The 18,516-nt window shown below is 41.7% G+C and overlaps 1 protein-coding gene across 4 annotated transcripts in view; it reads right to left on the reverse strand.

The window, feature by feature from the left end:
* The window catches only part of CTNND2 (catenin delta 2), a 921,118-nt gene that overhangs the window by 581,928 nt on the left and 320,674 nt on the right, over window positions 1-18,516 (reverse strand). For all 4 annotated transcript variants that reach the window (XM_082258174.1, XM_082258173.1, XM_082258172.1 and 1 more), the window contains exon 7: window positions 1,198-1,756. In XM_082258174.1, the coding sequence (XP_082114300.1) occupies window positions 1,198-1,756 (559 nt within the window). The remainder of the gene's footprint in view (window positions 1-1,197; window positions 1,757-18,516) is intronic.

Here is an 18,516-nt window from a genome sequence, read left to right on the forward strand (position 1 = left end):
TACCGAAGTTCGGGTCCCATTGATTTCAATGGGGTTCTGGAATCCGGACCCGAACTTTCGGGACGTTCGGGTGTTCTGGTCGAACCGAACTTTTCAAAAGTTCGATCATCCCTAGCCTTGATAAACTCTTTTCTTCCAGGCTTGTACAGGGTGCTTGGGCCATCTCCTCCCGCAGGTTGTAGGTGGTAATAATTATGTATCAGGATTCAGACCCCGCAGGTTCAGTTTTCTATGCAACTGTGCTCTCAAATTTTGGTTGTACTTGCTTTATAAGTTGCTACTACAATATCAACCAATTTGTTTTGAGCTGCCTCTTATATAATAGGCCTATTGGTCCACATTCTCTTCTTCTTATACGCTCTTTTCTGCACTGTAATCCTATACTGTATGAAACCTGCAGAAAATTTAAATAAACATTTTTCTAAATCAAAACATTATGTCTACTTCTACATATGTAAAAAATGCTATATGCTAAAATGTATACGCAGGACAATATTGCAATATAGTATAGATTATACAAATCAACATTTTGATTTAGAAAAAAGGTCAACGAGATTTGGTTTATTGTTAGTTGGTTTTACAAAATATTAAAAAAAAATTGTTAAAGAGGATTATAAGATTTCAGTAAAGAGTAACTTCTTTGCTGGGTCCACAGTGTTAATTTTTTTCCAGTTTCCTATCTTTTATCCTTCATAAACATACTCACATTCCCAACGAATCCAGCATTGTTCTTCTGTAATCTGCTGTGACACTGCCACAAGCTGGGTCCTGCACCTTCATCTTACTTACATCTTTAGCAGACGGCTGTTTCCTCCTGGTTCAACTTCTTGCAACTGGCTCCCTGATGACACAGCGCTTAAGTTCTTACCTCTTCCAGTGCTGGGTATGCCTCCTGGGATATGTGACTTGTATATCCCAGAAGGCTTCATAAGCAGGGTTCTACACCTAGGCGATAATGAAGATGGGGGCAGGGTGGAATGTAAAAGAAATAACAAAGGTAAATATAAAAAACAAAATCAGCTTTTTTTGGATTGTGGAGGGAGGAAGCAAAAAAATGGAAACATTTTTTTTTTTTTCAAACGAAGATTTGCAATAAGTGCAATAATACAATGTTGTACATACATATTTAATGTAACATGTTATTGTAAATAACAATAGAAAACACATACATGTAAAAATTGAAGGTATTTACTGTACCTGCTAAGCTGCCAGGTCTTTGTAATGTAGCTGTGGCATACAGGTCTTGTGTATGCTTATTGTATTGATCAGAAGAAAGAACTAAACGTTTTGTAGGTGATAACGTAGCATATGTACCAATGGTTGAGCTCAACTGTTGCAAAGGTGAAGAGGTTATATTAGACTGAATGGTTGGCGGAGAGGTTACACGGACCGATGAAGGAGACAGTCCAGCAGATGATACAACTATGTTGATAGGTGAACTGGTGCTATAGGATTTGGCAAGACGACTAGGAGACTGTTTTGGAGAAGAAACCCTTTGTGTGGTGCTGTAGCCAGTACTCTCGGAGGAAGAACCCACTCTCTGGAGTTTTGTTGGAGATCCTACTTGATGCATTGACAAAGGAGAGCTTACTCTCTGTGCCGGTAAAGTTGAACTTGAATAAAAAATTGCTGAAGAATGCTGAGAATCAGGCAAATGGAAAGCACTCCCATGGCTTGGCACAAAGTCTCTTGACTGAGAGGCAGCATGTGATTGGGAGGTTTCAGATCCAGATGAATGAGTTACTCTATTTGTACCCTGTAGTAAAAAAGGACTATTAACAAAACAGCTACATAATATTGTAATATACTGAATCAACAAATATAAGCATAGTTTATTGTTAAAAAAGTTAACACAATATCTCACAAAAGTAAGTACACCCCTCACATTTTTGTAAATATTTTATTATATCTTTTCATGTGACAACACTGAAGATCTGACACTTTGCTATGTAAAGTAGTGAGTGTACAGCTTGTAAAACAATGTAAATTTGCTCTCCCCTCAAGATAACTCAACACACAGTCATTAATGTCTAAGCCACTGGCAACAAAAGTGAGTACACTCCTAAGTCAAAATGTCCAAATTGGGCCCAATTAGCCATTTTCCCTCCCCGGTGTCATGTGAATCGTTGGTGTTACAAGGTCTCAGGTGTGAATGAGGAGCAGGTGTGTTAAATTTAGTGTTATCGCTCTCACTCTCTCATACTGGTCACTGGAAGTTCAACATAGCACCTCATGGCAAAGAACTCTTTGAGGATCTGAAAAAAGAATTGTTGCTCTACATAAAGATGGCCTAGGCTATAAGAAGTTTGCCAAGACCCTGACACTGAGCTGCAGCACAGTGGCCAAGACCATACAGCAGCTTAACAGGACAGGTTCCACTCAGAACAGGCCATGGTCGACCAAAGAAGTTGAGTGCTTGTGCTCAGCATCATATCCAGAGGTTGTCTTTGGGAAAAAGATGCATGCCAGCATTGCTTCAGACGTTGAAGGAGTGGGGTGTCAGCCCGTCAGTGCTCAGACTTTACGCCGCACACTGTATCAAATTGGTCTGCATGGCTGTCATCCCAGAAAGAAGCCTCTTCTAAAGATGATGCACCAGAAAGCCCGCAAACAGTTTGCTGAAGACAAGCAGACTAAGGACATGAATTACTGGAACCATATCCTGTGGTCTGATGAGACCATGATAAACTTGTTTGGTTCAGATGGTGTCAAGCGTGTGTGGCGGCAACCAGGTGAGAAGTACAAAGACAAGTGTGTCTTGCCTACAATCAAGCATGGTGGAGGGAGTGCCATGGTCTGGGGCTGCATGAGTGCTGCTGCCACTGGGGAGCTGCAGTTCAGAGGGAACCATGAATGCCAACATGTACTGTGACATACTGAAGCAGAGCATAATCCCCTCCCTTTGGAGACTGCCCCAAACAAACCTCCAAGACGATCACTGCCTTGCTGAAGAAGCTAAGGGTAGAGATGATGGACTGGCCAAGTATGTCTCCAGACCTAAACCCTATCCCTCCGTGATGTCATCATAGAGGAGTGGAAGAGGACTCCAGTGGCAACCTGTGAAGCTCTGGTGAACTCAGTGCCCAAGAGGGATAGGGCAGTGCTGGAAAATAATGGTGGCCACACGGAATATTGCCATTTGGGCCCAATTTGGACATTTTCACTTTGGGTTGTACTCACTTTTGTTGCCAGCAATTTAGACATTATTGGCTGTGTGTTGAGTTATTTTGAAGGGACAGCAAATTTACACTGTTGTACAAGCTGTACACTCACTACTTTAAATTGCAGCAAAGTGTCATTTCTTCAGTGTTGTCACATGAACACATGAAAAGATATAATAATTTACAAAAATGTAAGGAGTGTACTCACTTTTGTGTGATACTGTGTGTGTATATATATATTACACACAGTATACACATAATGTACTGTTCAGGGTAAAAATTAGAAAGCAGAAAGATAACAGCAAACCCCCTTGAAATCAAATAATTATAAAATAAGGGATTTAGTGGTGTTATTTTATATTGATATACATTTTATATTTAAAAAGTGGAGCAGTGATCTCCAAACTGCGGCCGGTGGGCCAGGTGTGGCCTTTTGCTTGCCTTTATCTGGCTCTTGGGGAAAATTTTACCCCCACTGGACACCAGTGATGAGGCACTATTTTTTTTATACTGACACCAATGATGGGGCACTGTTCTTCCCTTCCACACCAATTATGGGACACTATTTCTACCACTAACACCAACAATGAGGGACAATTTCGTCAACTAACACCAATTTTTTTACTCCCAATGGTCACAGTCTGGCCCCCCTAAAGTCTGAAGGGCAATAAACTGGCCCTTTGTTTCAAAAGTTTGGAGGCCCCTGCTGTAGAGAAACAAATGCTTGTATATCTGTCAACTATGACTTATGAAGACACGTTAAAAAATGTTGGCTGTAAAAACTTTTTTCACATAATGTAAACTAGTATTTAAAACCATTTCTAGAAATGCACTATATTGTCAAAAGTATTGGGACACCTGCCTTTACACGCAAATGAACTTTAATGGCATCCCAGTCTTAGTCCATAGGGTTCAATATTGATTTGGCCCACCCTTTGCAGCGATAACAGCTTCTGGGAAGGCTATCCACAAGGTTTAGGAGTGTGTCTATGGAAATGTTTGACCATTCTTCTAGAAGATTTGTGAGGTCAAGCACTGATGTTGTCTTTGTCACCTGGGTTTTAAAGAGTTTTTTTAGCAGGTTTTTCTATTTCCAACAACCTCACAAAATTAATATCCGGCCCTGTGCTGTCCATGTTTTTAGATGTGACAATGACATAAATTTAAATATAGGAAATGCGGAGCACTCCAAACTACTTCTCATGTTTTAGATGAGTGCTGTAGTGATCAAAAGCAGACTGGTGCTTTTGTTATACAGTACATAGTAATATTCGTTTAATAGCTGTCATGATAGATTATGTACAGCTGCAATATTCAGTGTAATAACTTATGGTGTCCCCTGACAAGTAGCACGGGGTCACCCAAGGCTAAGTACCATTTGTTTTTCACCTGAGAAGCCTGGAAGTAAAGATGGCTAGAAACCCCAATGGCCCCAGTTTTCTTTGCTATGAGTGGGGTCCAGGTCCCAGCCTCAATTGCCCCACCAGAAGGGTCACCAGCAGGAGAAGGAGGTCCTGATTCAATTATATTGATCTTTAGTTAGACCTCATTTAGAATACAGTGTCCAGTTCTGGAGACCTCATTACAAAAATATGTTGATAAGATAGAGTGAGTCCAGAGAAGAGTAACAAAAATGGTGAAAGGTCCGAGGGATAAAACATATCAGGAGCGACTTCAGAAACTTAACATAATCAGTTTAGAGGAAAGAAGGGAAAGGGGAGACATGATTGAACCTTTAGATACATCAAGGGGGTGAAGAAGGATCAAGAAGGCAATATTTTCAATAAGAGACCAAGATCAAGAACATAGGGACATGACCTCAAACTAGCAGGAGGAAAATTCAAAACTAATCTTAGAAAGCATTATTTTTACTAAAAGAGTAGTTGATGTTTGGAATAGACTTCCAGTAGAGGTAGTGAGTCGGTCAACAGTAAGTGACTTCAAACATGCTTGGGACAAACATAGATCTATTCTCATACAAAAAAGTAAACAAAAAAACAACGTATAAATGAAAAAAAAGGGGCAGACACGATGGACCACTTAGTCTATTTTCTGCTGTCGCTTTTTTATGTTTCTAATGGAAGTATGTAATTTTGAAGAGACGATCTACCACCACCAGAACTGAGTTATACCCTTCCGATCGTGGAATTTCCACAATGAACCCCATTACTAACACAGGTGAGTTGGAATGGGCAAAGGGTTTTAAAGACACCCAAGGTTTGGACTTTCTGCTCTTAGCATTAGTGCAAGTGGCACAGAACAAAATGAATGCTCTGAAACCTCAAGCTACATCTGGCCACCAGAAGGTCCATAATAGGAAGTCCCGAGCCTTGAAGATTCTGAAGTGCCCTGCGAGTGGTGGATCATGGCAGGCGCTAGAAAATAACCGCCTGAAGATTTTCAGGGAAATAAATGTTTTCATGCAGCAGCAGAATGGTGGAGGCCTAATTCTTCTGGGACCAGATAAGTCTTGACAGTCTCCTGAATCTGACCTAGCAGGCTGGGCAGGATGATTTAAAAATTCTCATCTGAGAGGATGGTATTGGGTGGCACAGGTTTAGCATCGTTGGAGTATATAAAATATGGTCAAAGGCCCTGGATATCAAACCAGCACAGGGAGAGAGCCCATCTGGCCTGGCACGGCCCGAGGTGATTGGTAGCTTTCAAGTACTTAAAATGCTTGTGGTCAGTTATGATTATGACTGTAGAGACTGCTCCTTCCAACAGATAACTAATTTCTTACAGAGATACCTAAATGACCAGCAACTCCCTTCACTGATGTCACCGAGTTCCTCTCAGCTTATCGCATTTTACATAAGAAGAAGGTGACCAGGTATAGGAGTAACTTAGGGCTAGAGCATTGGGACAGAACAGCTTCTGCTGTGTTTTCAAATATACCTCCAACCAAAACGGTTGAGCTTTGGGTGAATAGAAAAAGACAGTATGTCAGCTAGCGAGTCAGGTCAGAGGAGTGAAAATTGAGGAAAAGCCCTGAATTTACGATAGAGGTTCATAAAATCTAGAAATGCTGGATTCCATTTTTTATGCCAGGAGCTGGCCACTCTAGAACTGTCAAGACTTTTATGGGGCCCATAGTGATACCTTCAAGTGGGATGATTAGTCCCAAGAAGTTTTTTATTAAATTTAAAATTTTCAGGCCTGGCATATAGCCAGCGAGTAAGCAGAAGGCTTAAGATTTTTTGCACATCTTCTTAGTGTTAAAATATTGTCCAAGTAAATAACCAGGTAAATATCTATGAAATCCCTAAATATGTTTTTTTTTTTTTTTTTAGAAAATGTTGGAAGGTAGCTAGGGCACTGCAGAGCCCAAATGGCATCACAAGCTCATCAAAATGTTCAAACACAGTACGATAGGCTGTGTTACTCATCTCCTTCTCTGATTCTTATTAAAGCGGTTGTATCCCGCTTTTTGACACTTTTACCTACAGGTAAGCCTATAATAAGGCTTACCTGTAGGTACAAATAATATCTCCTAAACCGGCATGGTTTAGGAGATATTTACAGTGCATGCAGTCGCTCGCGCGAGCGACGCATGCGCTCTGAAGGTCCGGGGGGACCTTCAATTAAGTTGCCGGGAGCTTGCCGGAAAAATCACTCCCGCGCGCATGCGCGGGAGTGACGTCATCGCGGCTCCGGCCAATCAGCGCGCTGGAGCCGATTCTTCCGGCCAATCAGCGCGCCGGAGCCGCCGAACCCGGAAGAGACGACGAGGGATCATGGCAGCGCCTGCATCGATGTCCGGGGGTCCGTGTCGGGGCTTCGTTTTAAGGTAAGTTACACATAATGGGCTAGTATGTGATGCATACTAGCTCATTATGCCTTTGTCTTGCAGGTTTTTTTTTTTGATTTTTTTTTTTTATAGGGTTTACAACCGCTTTAAGTTGGAAGCCCCCCAGAGAGTCAGTTTGGTAAAATCTTGGCAGATTGGAGTTTCTGGAAGACTTCAAGAACAAATGTAATTGTGTAACAGTTCCCAATGAGAATTTTATTAAAGTGTATGTTACCCCAACATTTCATATATTTCTGATGTGTGTTTATGTTACCATGTACTTGTAATAAAATGTATCCTGTTCTCTTTGCATTGCTCCTTTGTGTGAAATACCTGGTGATCCTGCCAGTCCCCGTTTTCCTAATTTAAACTGACCACGATAGGCAGGGTAGTACATCCAATCCAGCATGGTCATTGTGCTTTTTTAAAATCTACTTGGGAGCTCAACCTGCCTGTACTCCAGTGGTCAGACTTCTGCTAATATGCCCCACTGCATAGCTACAGTATTCACTGGAAAGATCAGTGTAGAGCTGTTTCTCTGTCTCCTGTTCACACAGGCCCCTCCCACCACAGTCTCCAGATCCAGAAGACAGAACTATGCAATAAAGTCCATACATGTAATTCAGCTTTAAAAGTTCTTCAATGTACACCTTTAGAGTAGCTATAGATGTCTGCACCAGGAAGAAATCAAACTGGACTAGAACTGTTATCTATTTGGTAGGTAAGTTATGCCCCTCACTTTTTGACAAATGTTTTTGAGTCAGTTTACCTTGGTGAATATTTTTCTGCCATGGAGTTGTCTTTTTGTATTATGGTATATTAATGACGTAGTCTTTCTACAGATATCCTAAAAAACATGTTTATATCCTGAATAAATGAACATTGCTTAACAAAATGCATCGAGTGTTAGGACTCCAACCAATAATTTTTCATGCATACATGTTATAACTACGTCTTTTTCTTTGATGTATTCTATGTAATTTTGATATTATTTAAATCATGTATTTAAAGTTTCTACTTTTTTAATATATGCTGACCTTTTTCTTCGGTGCAACTCTTGATAAAATCCCATAGGCAATTTGATTGTATGAGAGTACAAACATTAAACTTATTCTTCCTGGAGAACAAAAGCTTAGGAGGTGATATGATCGTAATATGCACATCTTTAAATGTTGAAGTTGGACAAGAAGTAGCTCACTCTTAAACCACCTAAGGCAGGGGTCTTCAAACTATGGCCCTCCAGTTGTTCAGGAACTACAATTCACATCATGCATAGCCATGTCTGTGAATGTCAGAGTTTTACAATGCCTCATGGGATGTGTAGTTCTGGGACATCTGGAGGGCCGTAGTTTGAAGATCCCTGACCTAAGGGGTTCTTTACGGTTAGATCAGTAAGGATATGGAACTCCCTTCCACAGTTGGTGGTGCCAGCGGAGAGTGTAGTTAAATTAAAAAAACTTATATATGTGTTTCTCAGACAGCAGAGATTTAGGGATATAGAAAATGGTAGCAGCATAAACAAACACACACACACACACACTCAATTTGAACTGGATGGACTGATGTCTTTATTCAACCTTACCAACTATGTAACTATGTTAAATAAAACAAAAGATCACGTTATACAGTTAAATTTGACCATAAAAGATCAATATATCAGAGATATAGATTATTTTAACATGAAACAATATGTTTCGTGGTATTTTGCTTCTTTACAACTAGATATTAGGAATAGGGATGATCGAACGGTTCGGGTCGACCATCGGTTCGACCCGAACATTGGCTGTTCGAGGTTCCGCCGAATTTAGAACTTTTTGCCCAAAAAGTTCGGAATTCGGCAACCAGAACCGACCAAAATGCAATGGGACAGGAAATGGGCTTTAAAAGCCCATGATTGGACCAGAACCATTAGCAAAAGCCAATTGAGGGGGCAGGAGAATGCTAGGAATGTGATTGCAGTGACTAGGGGGTCCATAGGCCAATCATTAGTGAATACGCCCCCCAGTATATAAGATAGCCCCCGCCAAATTTCTAGCATTGTTATACAGGGACATGGAAGAGAGTGGAAGCAGTTCGTGGACTTCTGCTACAAAGTGTCATTTAGCATTTATTAGTGTGAGGAAAGGGATATCTAGCGTAGTTAGGGTGCTCTTTTACACTTTAGTTAGCTTTAATAATTTAGTTTCTGTAGGGAAAGTGTTAAGTGCCAGGGTGACCGTAGTGTAGTGTAGGGTGAACTGACAGTGACTGCTATGGCAGGGTGACCAAACGCTTCCATATCAGGGTGACCGCTATAGAGAAAAGCTAGTTTCTCTGAAGTCATTTTCGCTGCAGTAATATATGGCTTCGCCCCTGTCAGCTTGCTTTTTGGCTGCAGGCGTCTATAGGGATTTTTTGAGCACATGTTTGGAGTCAGGCATGACATCTGAACATGTGTTCAGGGGGTATATATACACACCCATGTATGTATATATACACCTGCACATATATAGGTGTGAAAGGAGCAGAAAACACTACTTGCGCTAATGAAATAATTAACACCAATATAGTTACGCTCCTATCACACCTATATATGTCTAAGTGTAAAATACATATAAGTATGTGTGTATATATACCACTATACACAAGTTCAGATGTTTTGCCTGCCTCCAAAGAACCCAAAAAAATGCCCAAAAAAACGCTAGCGCCAAAAAAAAAAAACACCCAGGTGTGTTGTTGCAGGCATTTTTGGGGGGTTTTTGGAGGCAGGCAAAACATCTGAACTTGTGTATAGTGGTATATATACACACATACTTATATGTATATATACACCTAGACATATATAGGTGTGATATTAGCAGAAATATATGCATGCGCTAATGAAATAATTAACACCAATATAGTTATGCTCCTATCACACCTATATATGTCTAAGTGTAAAATACATATAAGTATGTGTGTATATATACCACTATACACAAGTTCAGATGTTTTGCCTGCCTCCAAAAACCCCAAAAAAATGCCTGCAACAACACACCTGGGCATTTTTTTTTGGCGCTAGCGTTTTTTTGGGCATTTTTTTGGGTTCTTTGGCGGCAGGCAAAACATCTGAACTTGTGTATAGTGGTATATATACACACATACTTATATGTATTTTACACTTAGACATATATAGGTGTTATAGGAGCGGAGCCATATTCGTGTAAATGATTTCATTAGCGCAAGCATATATTTCTGCTACTATCACACCTATATATGTCTAGGTGTATATATACATATGTAACAGGATTGATGTTCCTGGAGGGAAACGCCAAATGGAAAAGGATTTAGGAAAACTAGAAGAATGGTCAGAACTCTGGCAACTGAAATTTAATGTGGATAAGTGCAAGATAATGTACCTGGGGCATAAAAACCCAAGGGCAGAATATAGAATATTTGACACAGTCCTGACCTCAGTATCTGAGGAAAGGGATTTAGGAGTAATTATTTCAGAAGACTTAAAGGTGGGAAGACAATGTAATAGAGCAGCACGAAATGCCAGCAGAATGCTTGGATGTATAGGGAGAGGTATAAGCAGTAGAAAGAGAGAAGTGCTTATGCCGCTGTACAGAACACTGGTGAGACCTCACTTGGAGTATTGTGCGCAGTACTGGAGGCCATATCTCCAGAAGGATATAGATACTCTAGAGAGAGTTCAGAGAAGAGCTACTAAACTAGTACATGGATTGTAGGAAAAAACTTACCAGGAAAGGTTAAAGGACCTTAACATGTATAGCTTGGAAGAAAGAAGAGACAGAGGGGATATGATAGAAACTTTTAAATACATAAAGGGAATCAACTCGGTAAAGGAGGAGAGCATATTTAAAAGAAGAAAAACTACCACAAGAGGACACAGTTTTAAATTAGAGGGGCAAAGGTTTAAAAGTAATATGAGGAAGTATTACTTTACTGAGAGAGTAGTAGATGCATGGAATAACCTTCCTGCAGAAGTGGTAGCTGCAAATACAGTGAAGGAGTTTAAGCATGCATGGGATAGGCATAAGGCTATCCTTCATATAAGATAGGGCCAGGGACTATTCATAGGATTCAGATATATTCGGCAGACTAGATGGGCCAAATGGTTCTTATCTGCCGACACATTCTATGTTTCTATGTACATATAAGTATGTGTGTATATATACCCGTGTACACAAGTTCAGATGTTTTGCCTGCCTGAAAAGACCCCAAAAAATGCCCAAAAAAACGCTTGCTACTAAACCGGCAAGGTGTTAAAAGAGAGAAGCCACTAACCTGTTCTATAAGTGACAAAATACAAACAATCTTTTTTTTATGGTTCTGGACATGCTACAGAGCTGAAACTTCGCAGGTACACTTTTTAGACCCCCCAGATACTAAATCCAAAGAAATTTTTTTTTTTTTTCAATAATTGGCTTTCTATCAAAAATGACAATTTTTAAGAACTTTTTTTTGTGTGATTAATAGTCCCTGGGGTATGACCCAGAACCCTAGGCACTTTTTAGGGGCATTTATTGGGTCTTAGGGCTTCAAAATTGTGTTTTTTGATTACCGAAGTTCGGGTCCCATTGATTTCAATGGGGTTCTGAAATCCGGGCCGAACTTTTGGGAGGTTCGGGTGTTCTGGTCGAACCAAACTTTTCAAAAGTTCGATCATCCCTAATTAGGAAATGTGCTTAAAATCCACCTGAAGAAGAAAACTACATATAACAATCTAAAAATAAAAAATAAATTTGGTAGAGCAATCAAGCAGTACGTTCTACTTAGTTATGTCTTGATCTCATACACCCTGTTAGTCCTCAGGGTCACATACATACTTACATGTTAAAGCTAAAAGTTAAGAACTGGAAACCTGAAATGATCCTGTCCCCTCTATGCCAGAGATAATAACATACACATAAATCCAGGGCCGGTGCAAGGATTTTTGTCTACTTAGGCGAAGGTGCATTTTGGTGCCCCCCATCCCACCGTTCTCCCACTACCCCCTTCTTTTCATAATGCAACCTCCCTCCCCCATATGGCATACACTTTATTTGTGCATCAGAATCCCTTTTTACGCCAGAGTCGACCCTACATCAGAGTGCCCAAATTCCCTTCTTACATCAGTGTCCCTAGAGTCCCACCTTACCTCAGAGTCTTCAGTTTTCTCCCTTTTACACCAGAGCCCTGTTTCGCATCAGAGTCTACAGAGTTCCCCCTAAATCAAAGTCCCCAGCATTCCCTCTGTACATTAGTGTCCCCTCTTACATCAGCGTTCCCCTTTACGCGAGAGCGCACAGATTTTCCCCCAAATCAAAGTCCCCAGAAGTCCCTCTTTATAAAAGAGTTCTCCTGCATTCCTTCTTTACAATCAAGGTTCCCAGAGCCCCCTTTACATCAGAGTCTGCAGAGTTTCCCCTTACATCGAAGTCTGCAGAGTTCCAATCATACATTTGAGTCTGCAGAGTTCCAATCATACATTTGGTTCTGCAGAGTTCCCCCTTATATCAGGGTCCCCGAAGTTCCCCCTTACATCAGGGTCACCGGAATTTCCCCCTTACATCTTGATCCCCAGAGTTCCCCCTTACATCAGGGTCCACGGATTTCCCCCTTACATCAGAGTCCCCAGAGTTCCCCCTTACATGAAAGTGCCTGGAATTCCCCCATAGGGCTCATTCAGACCAGTCCTTCCTACTGAGCCACTGTCTGATATGTATACATCCACCTTGAAGCTGCGTGCAGGCAGCCTATAGAAATGGATGCAGACACAGTGGCTGCACAGAGAAAATTGCATTTAAAAATTTGACATTGGGGGCAGGAGCAGATGCACACATCTGAAGGCAGGTGCTGCATTTCCATGCACTTCTATGGGCTGTCTGCACGCAGCTCCAAGATGGATAGACACTCAGCAGACAGCAGCTCTGCATGGTGGACAGGACTCAGTGCCTGTCTGAATAAGCCTTTTCATCAGAATCCACAGTTTTACGCTGTAAGGGGGAACTATGACAAAAGAGGGCTTTGAGCCCCCTTACATAAGAGTTCCTCTTTACACCAGAGTTTGCAGAGTTCCCTCTTACATCATTGTCTATTCCATGCATGCAGACTGTAGGGCACTGTAGGAAGGTGGGCTGTGAGACACTGTGGGAAAGTGGGCTGTAGATCATTGTGGGAGAGTGAGCTGTAGAGCATTTTGGGAGAGTGGGCTGTAGGACACTATGGGAAGGTGGGCTGTAGAGCACAGTAAGAAGGTGGGCTGCAGGACACTTTGGGAGGGTGAGCTGTAGGACAATACAGGAAGGTGGGCTGTAAAGCACTGTGGGAAGGTGGGCTGTAGAGCACTGTGGGAAGGTGGGCTGAACAGCACTGTGGGAAGGTGGGCTGTACAGCACTGTGGGAAGGTGGGGTGTACAGGACTGTGGGAAGGTGGGCTGTAGAGCACTGTGGGAAGGTGGGCTGTGGAGCACTGTGTGAGGGTTGGCCATAGGACACTACAGGAAGGTGGGCTGTAGAGCACTGTGAGAGGGTGGGCTGTAGGTCACTGTGGGAAGGTGGGCTGTAAAGCACTGTTGGAGGGTGGGCTTTAGGACACTGTGGGAAGGTAGACTGTAGAGCACTGTGGAAGGGTGGGCTGTAGAGAACTGTGGGAAGTTGGGCTGTAGGACATTGTGGGAAGGTGGGCTGTAGAGCACTGTGGGAAGGTGGGCTGTAGAGCACCATGGGAAGGTGGGCTGTGGAGCACTGTGGGAGAGTCGGCTGTAGGACACTGTGGGAAGGTGGGCTGCAGAGCACTGTGTGAGGGTTTAACCATAGGACACTACAGGAAGGTGGGCTGTAGAGCACTGTGGGAGGGTGGGCTTTAGGACACTGTTGGAGGGTGGGCTTTAGGACACTGTGGGAAGGTAGACTGTAGAGCACTGTGGAAGGGTGGGCTGTAGGACACTGTGGGAAGGTGGGCTGTATGGAACTGCAGGCTGGCTGTTGGTCTTTCCTCCCCCTCCCTCCCGTCTTCTTCAAACTAGTGGAAACAGACTAAAAGCACAATGCATGTCAAATGCACCCTCCAGTACACGCCACGCTGCCCCTATTAGGGCGGAGCTCAGCTGCCCAATAATTGCCCAGCTTTGGAAGTGCGCATATGCAGAACAGAGCTGGGGTGAAGCAGGAAAATTTATAGGAGCTATTCTCCTGTCTATGGAGATTCATGGACAGGAGAAAAATGCCCTTTTTTTTTACTAACTGTCCGTAATACAAATGGTTGGCAACCCAGACTGTGACTGTCACCATGTTTCCTGCTCTAACAGACTCATCTCCCCATATCCCTTGCTCTGTTCCCATCTCCTTTGTTCTGTCCACATCTCACAATGTCCCCTGTTTTTATATATGTATGTACCTTTGTGCTTTGTGCATGTAAAACTACAAATGAAAAATAAAAATATGAGTGGAAAAACAAATCAATATCACATATGGCAAAGCAGCATTTTTAAAGGCGCTCAAATACATCAACAACCGAAACCTCTGCTATAACAAAATTAGATGCAGCGTCTCTTGAAATAATTATTACGCTATTAAGGTGCTTTCTAATGTGCAAAATCGCAATAAAACAAAATAACTTACGTAAGCAACCATAAACAAAGAAAAGACATCCATAATATGTGTGTCCTACAATAAAGTGCTAAAATGTGATAGATATTGAGAATCAGTAATATATGTACATTCCAAAGTGCTAGTACAATAAATAATATGCAAAAAACATACATTTCACACAACAAATCTATGAAAACTGTGCTGTGATAAACTTGTGCAGATCCACTGTAAGCTGTTTGCACCAACTTCTGTGTACCATCAACAAGACAAACCACATACCATTTGCTTACCAAAAAATTTGACTCCTTAAACTTATGAGGCCACATGCACTTTTCATCTGCTGGATATTTACAACCACTTAGCTCAAAAAGCAACACTGCGGGCATAGTAGCTTGGTCCAGTACCAACCGCAGGGAACCCAGTAAATGTAGAAAACAAAACACGCTACAGTGCAATACCAGGGCAAGTAAAAACTTTGTTGCTTTATCCTAGTAAAGTTCACTGTAAATAGATCACTTTAATAAAGCAGCGCAGCATTTCCTGGTAATGCACTAAAGGTATGCTTTATAAGGGGTTGCCTGTGGTTGGTACCTGACCAGGTGGAGTGGTGAAAGGCTGCTCTTGGGGTAAAGCTATTATTCATGCATTGTCACTTTTGAGTAAAGTGGCTGTAAATATCTGGCAGATGACAAGTGCATGTCACTTCATTAGTTTAAGGAGTCAAAAATTTTGGTAAGCAGATGGTGTGTACTTTGTCTTGGCGATGGTACACTGAAGTTGGTGCAAACAGCTTGCAGTGGATTTTCACAAGTTTCTCAGAGCACAGTTGGAATGTATACAGTCAGGTCCATAAATATTGGGACATCAAAACAATTCTAATCTTTTTGGCTCTATACACCACTACAATGGATTTGAAATGAGACAAACAAGATGTGCTTTAACTGCAGACTTCCAGCTTTAATTTCAGGGTATTTACATCCAAATCAGGTGAACGGTGTAGGAATTACAACAGTTTGTATATGTGCCTCCCACTTTTTAAGGGACCATAAGTAATGGGACAGATTAACAATCATAAATCAAACTTTCATGTTTTAATACTTCGTTGCAAATCCTTTGCAGTCAATTACAGCCTGAAGTCTGGAACGCATAGACTTTGCCAGACGCTGGGTTTCATCCCTGGTGATGCTCTGCCAGGCCTCTACTGCAACTGTCTTCAGTTCCTGCTTGTTCTTGGGGCATTTTCCCTTCAGCTTTGTCTTCAGCAAGTGAAATGCATGCTCAATCGGATTCAGGTCAGGTGATTGACTTGGCCATTGCATAACATTCCACTTCTTTCACTTAAAAAACTCTTTGGTTGCTTTTGCAGTATGCTTCGGGTCATTGTCCATCTGCACTGTGAAGCGCCATCCAATGAGTTCTCAAGCATTTGGCTGAATATGAGCAGATAATATTGCACGAAACACTTCAGAATTCATCCGGCTGCTTTTGTCAGCAGTCATATCATCAATAAATACAAGAGAACAAGTTCCATTGGCAGCCATACATGCCCACGCCATGACACTACCACCACCATGCTTCACTGATGAGGTGGTATGCTTTGGATCATGAGCAGTTCCTTTCCTTCTCCATACTCTTCTCTTCCCATCACTCTGGTACAAGTTGATCTTGGTCTAATCTGTCCATAGGATGTTGTTCCAGAACTGTGAAGGCTTTTTTAGATGTTGTTTGGCAAACTCTAATCTGGCCTTCCTGTTTTTGAGGTTCACCAGTGGTTTACATCTTGTGGTGAACCCTCTTTATTCACTCTGGTGAAGTCTTCTCTTGATTGGTGACTTTGACACACATACACCTACCTCCTGGAAAGTGTTCTTGATCTGGCCAACTGTTGTGAAGGGTGTTTTCTTCACCAGGGAAAGAATTCTTCGGTCATCCACCACAGTTGTTTTCCGTGGTTTTTCCGGGTCTTTTGGTGTTGCTGAGCTCACCAGTGCATTCTTTCTTTTTAAGGATGTTCCAAACAGTTGATTTGGCCACACCTAATGTTTTTGCTATCTCTCTGATGGGTTTGTTTTGTTTTTTTTTCAGCCTAATGATGGCTTGCTTCACTGATAGTGACAGCGCTTTGGATCTCATATTCAGAGTTGACAGCAACAGATTCCAAATGCAAATAGCACACTTGAAATGAACTCTGGACCTTTTATCTGCTCCTTGTAAATGGGATAATGAGGGAATACAGTGCCTTGCAAAAATATTCGGCCTCCTTGAACTTTGCAACCTTTTTCCACATTTCAGGCTTCAAACATAAAGATATAAAACTGTAATTTTTTGTGAAGAATCAACAACAAGTGGGACACAATCATAAAGTGGAACGAAATTTATTGGATATTTCAAACTTTGTTAACAAATAAAAAATTGGGAGTGCAAAATTATTCAGCCCCTTAAGTTAATACTTTGTAGCGCCACCTTTTGCTGCGATTACAGCTGTAAGTCGCTTGGGGTAAGTCTCTATCAGTTTTGCACATCGAGAGACTGAAATTTTTGCCCATTCCTCCTTGCAAAACAGCTCGAGCTCAGTCAGGTTGGATAGAGAGCATTTGTGAACAGCAGTTTTCAGTTCTTTCCACAGATTCTTGATTGGATTCAGGTCTGGACTTTGACTTGCCCAGTCTAACACCTGGATATGTTTATTTGTGAACCATTCCATTGTAGATTTTGCTTTATGTTTTGGATCATTGTCTTGTTGGAAGACAAATCTCCGTCCCAGTCTCAGGTCTTTTGCAGACTCCATCAGGTTTTCTTCCAGAATGGTCCTGTATTTGGCTCCATCCATCTTCCCATCAATTTTAACCATCTTCCCTGTCCCTGCTGAAGAAAAGCAGGCCCAAACCATGATGCTGCCACCACCATGTTTGACAGTGGGGATGGTGTGTTCAGGGTGATGAGCTGTGTTGCTTTTACGCCAAACATAACGTTTTGCATTGTTGCCAAAAAGTTCGATTTTGGTTTCATCTCACCAGAGCACCTTCTTCCACATGTTTGGTGTGTCTCCCAGGTGGTTTGTGGCAAACATTAAACAACACTTTTCATGGACATCTTTAAGAAATGGCTTTCTTCTTCCATAAAGGCCAGATTTGTGCAGTATACGACTGATTGTTGTCCTATGGACAGAGTCTCCCACCTCAGGAGAGATCTCTGCAGTTCATCCAGAGGGATCATGAGCCTCTTGGCTGCATCTCTGATCAGTCTTCTCCTTGTATGAGCTGAAAGTTTAGAGGGACGGCCAGGTCTTCGTAGATTTGCAGTGGACTGATACTCCTTCCATTTCAATATTATCGCTTGCACAGTGCTCCTTGGGATGTTTAAAGCTTGGGAAATCTTTTTGTATCCAAATCCGGTTTTAAACTTCTCCACAACAGTATCTCGGACCTGCCTGGTGTGTTCCTTGTTCTTCATGATGATCTCTGCGCTTTAAACGGACCTCTGAGACTATCACAGTGCAGGTGCATTTATACGTAGACTTGATTACACACAGGTGGATTCTATTTATCATCATTAGTCATTTAGGTCAACATTGGATCATTCAGAGATCCTCACTGAACTTCTGGAGAGAGTTTGCTGCACTGAAAGTAAAGGGGCTGAATAATTTTGCACGCCCAATTTTTCAGTTTTTTATTTGTTAACAAAATTTGAAATATCCAATAAATTTTCGTTCCACTTCATGATTGTGTCCCACTTGTTGTTGATTCTTCACAAAAAATTATAGTTTTATATCTTTATGTTTGAAGCCTGAAATGTGGCAAAAGGTCGTAAAGTTCAAGGGGGCTGAATACTTTCGCAATGCACTGTAACACACACCTGGCCATGGAACAGCTGAGCAGCCAATTGCCCCAATACTTTTGGTCCCTTAAAAAGCGGGAGACACATATACAACTGTTGTATTTCCTACACTGTTCAACTGATTTGGATGTAAATACCCTCAAATTAAAGCTGAAAGTCTGCAGTTAAAGC

The sequence above is a fragment of the Pelophylax lessonae genome, assembly GCF_965119305.1.
Source record: "Pelophylax lessonae genome assembly, chromosome: 5".
NCBI lineage: Eukaryota > Metazoa > Chordata > Amphibia > Anura > Ranidae > Pelophylax > Pelophylax lessonae.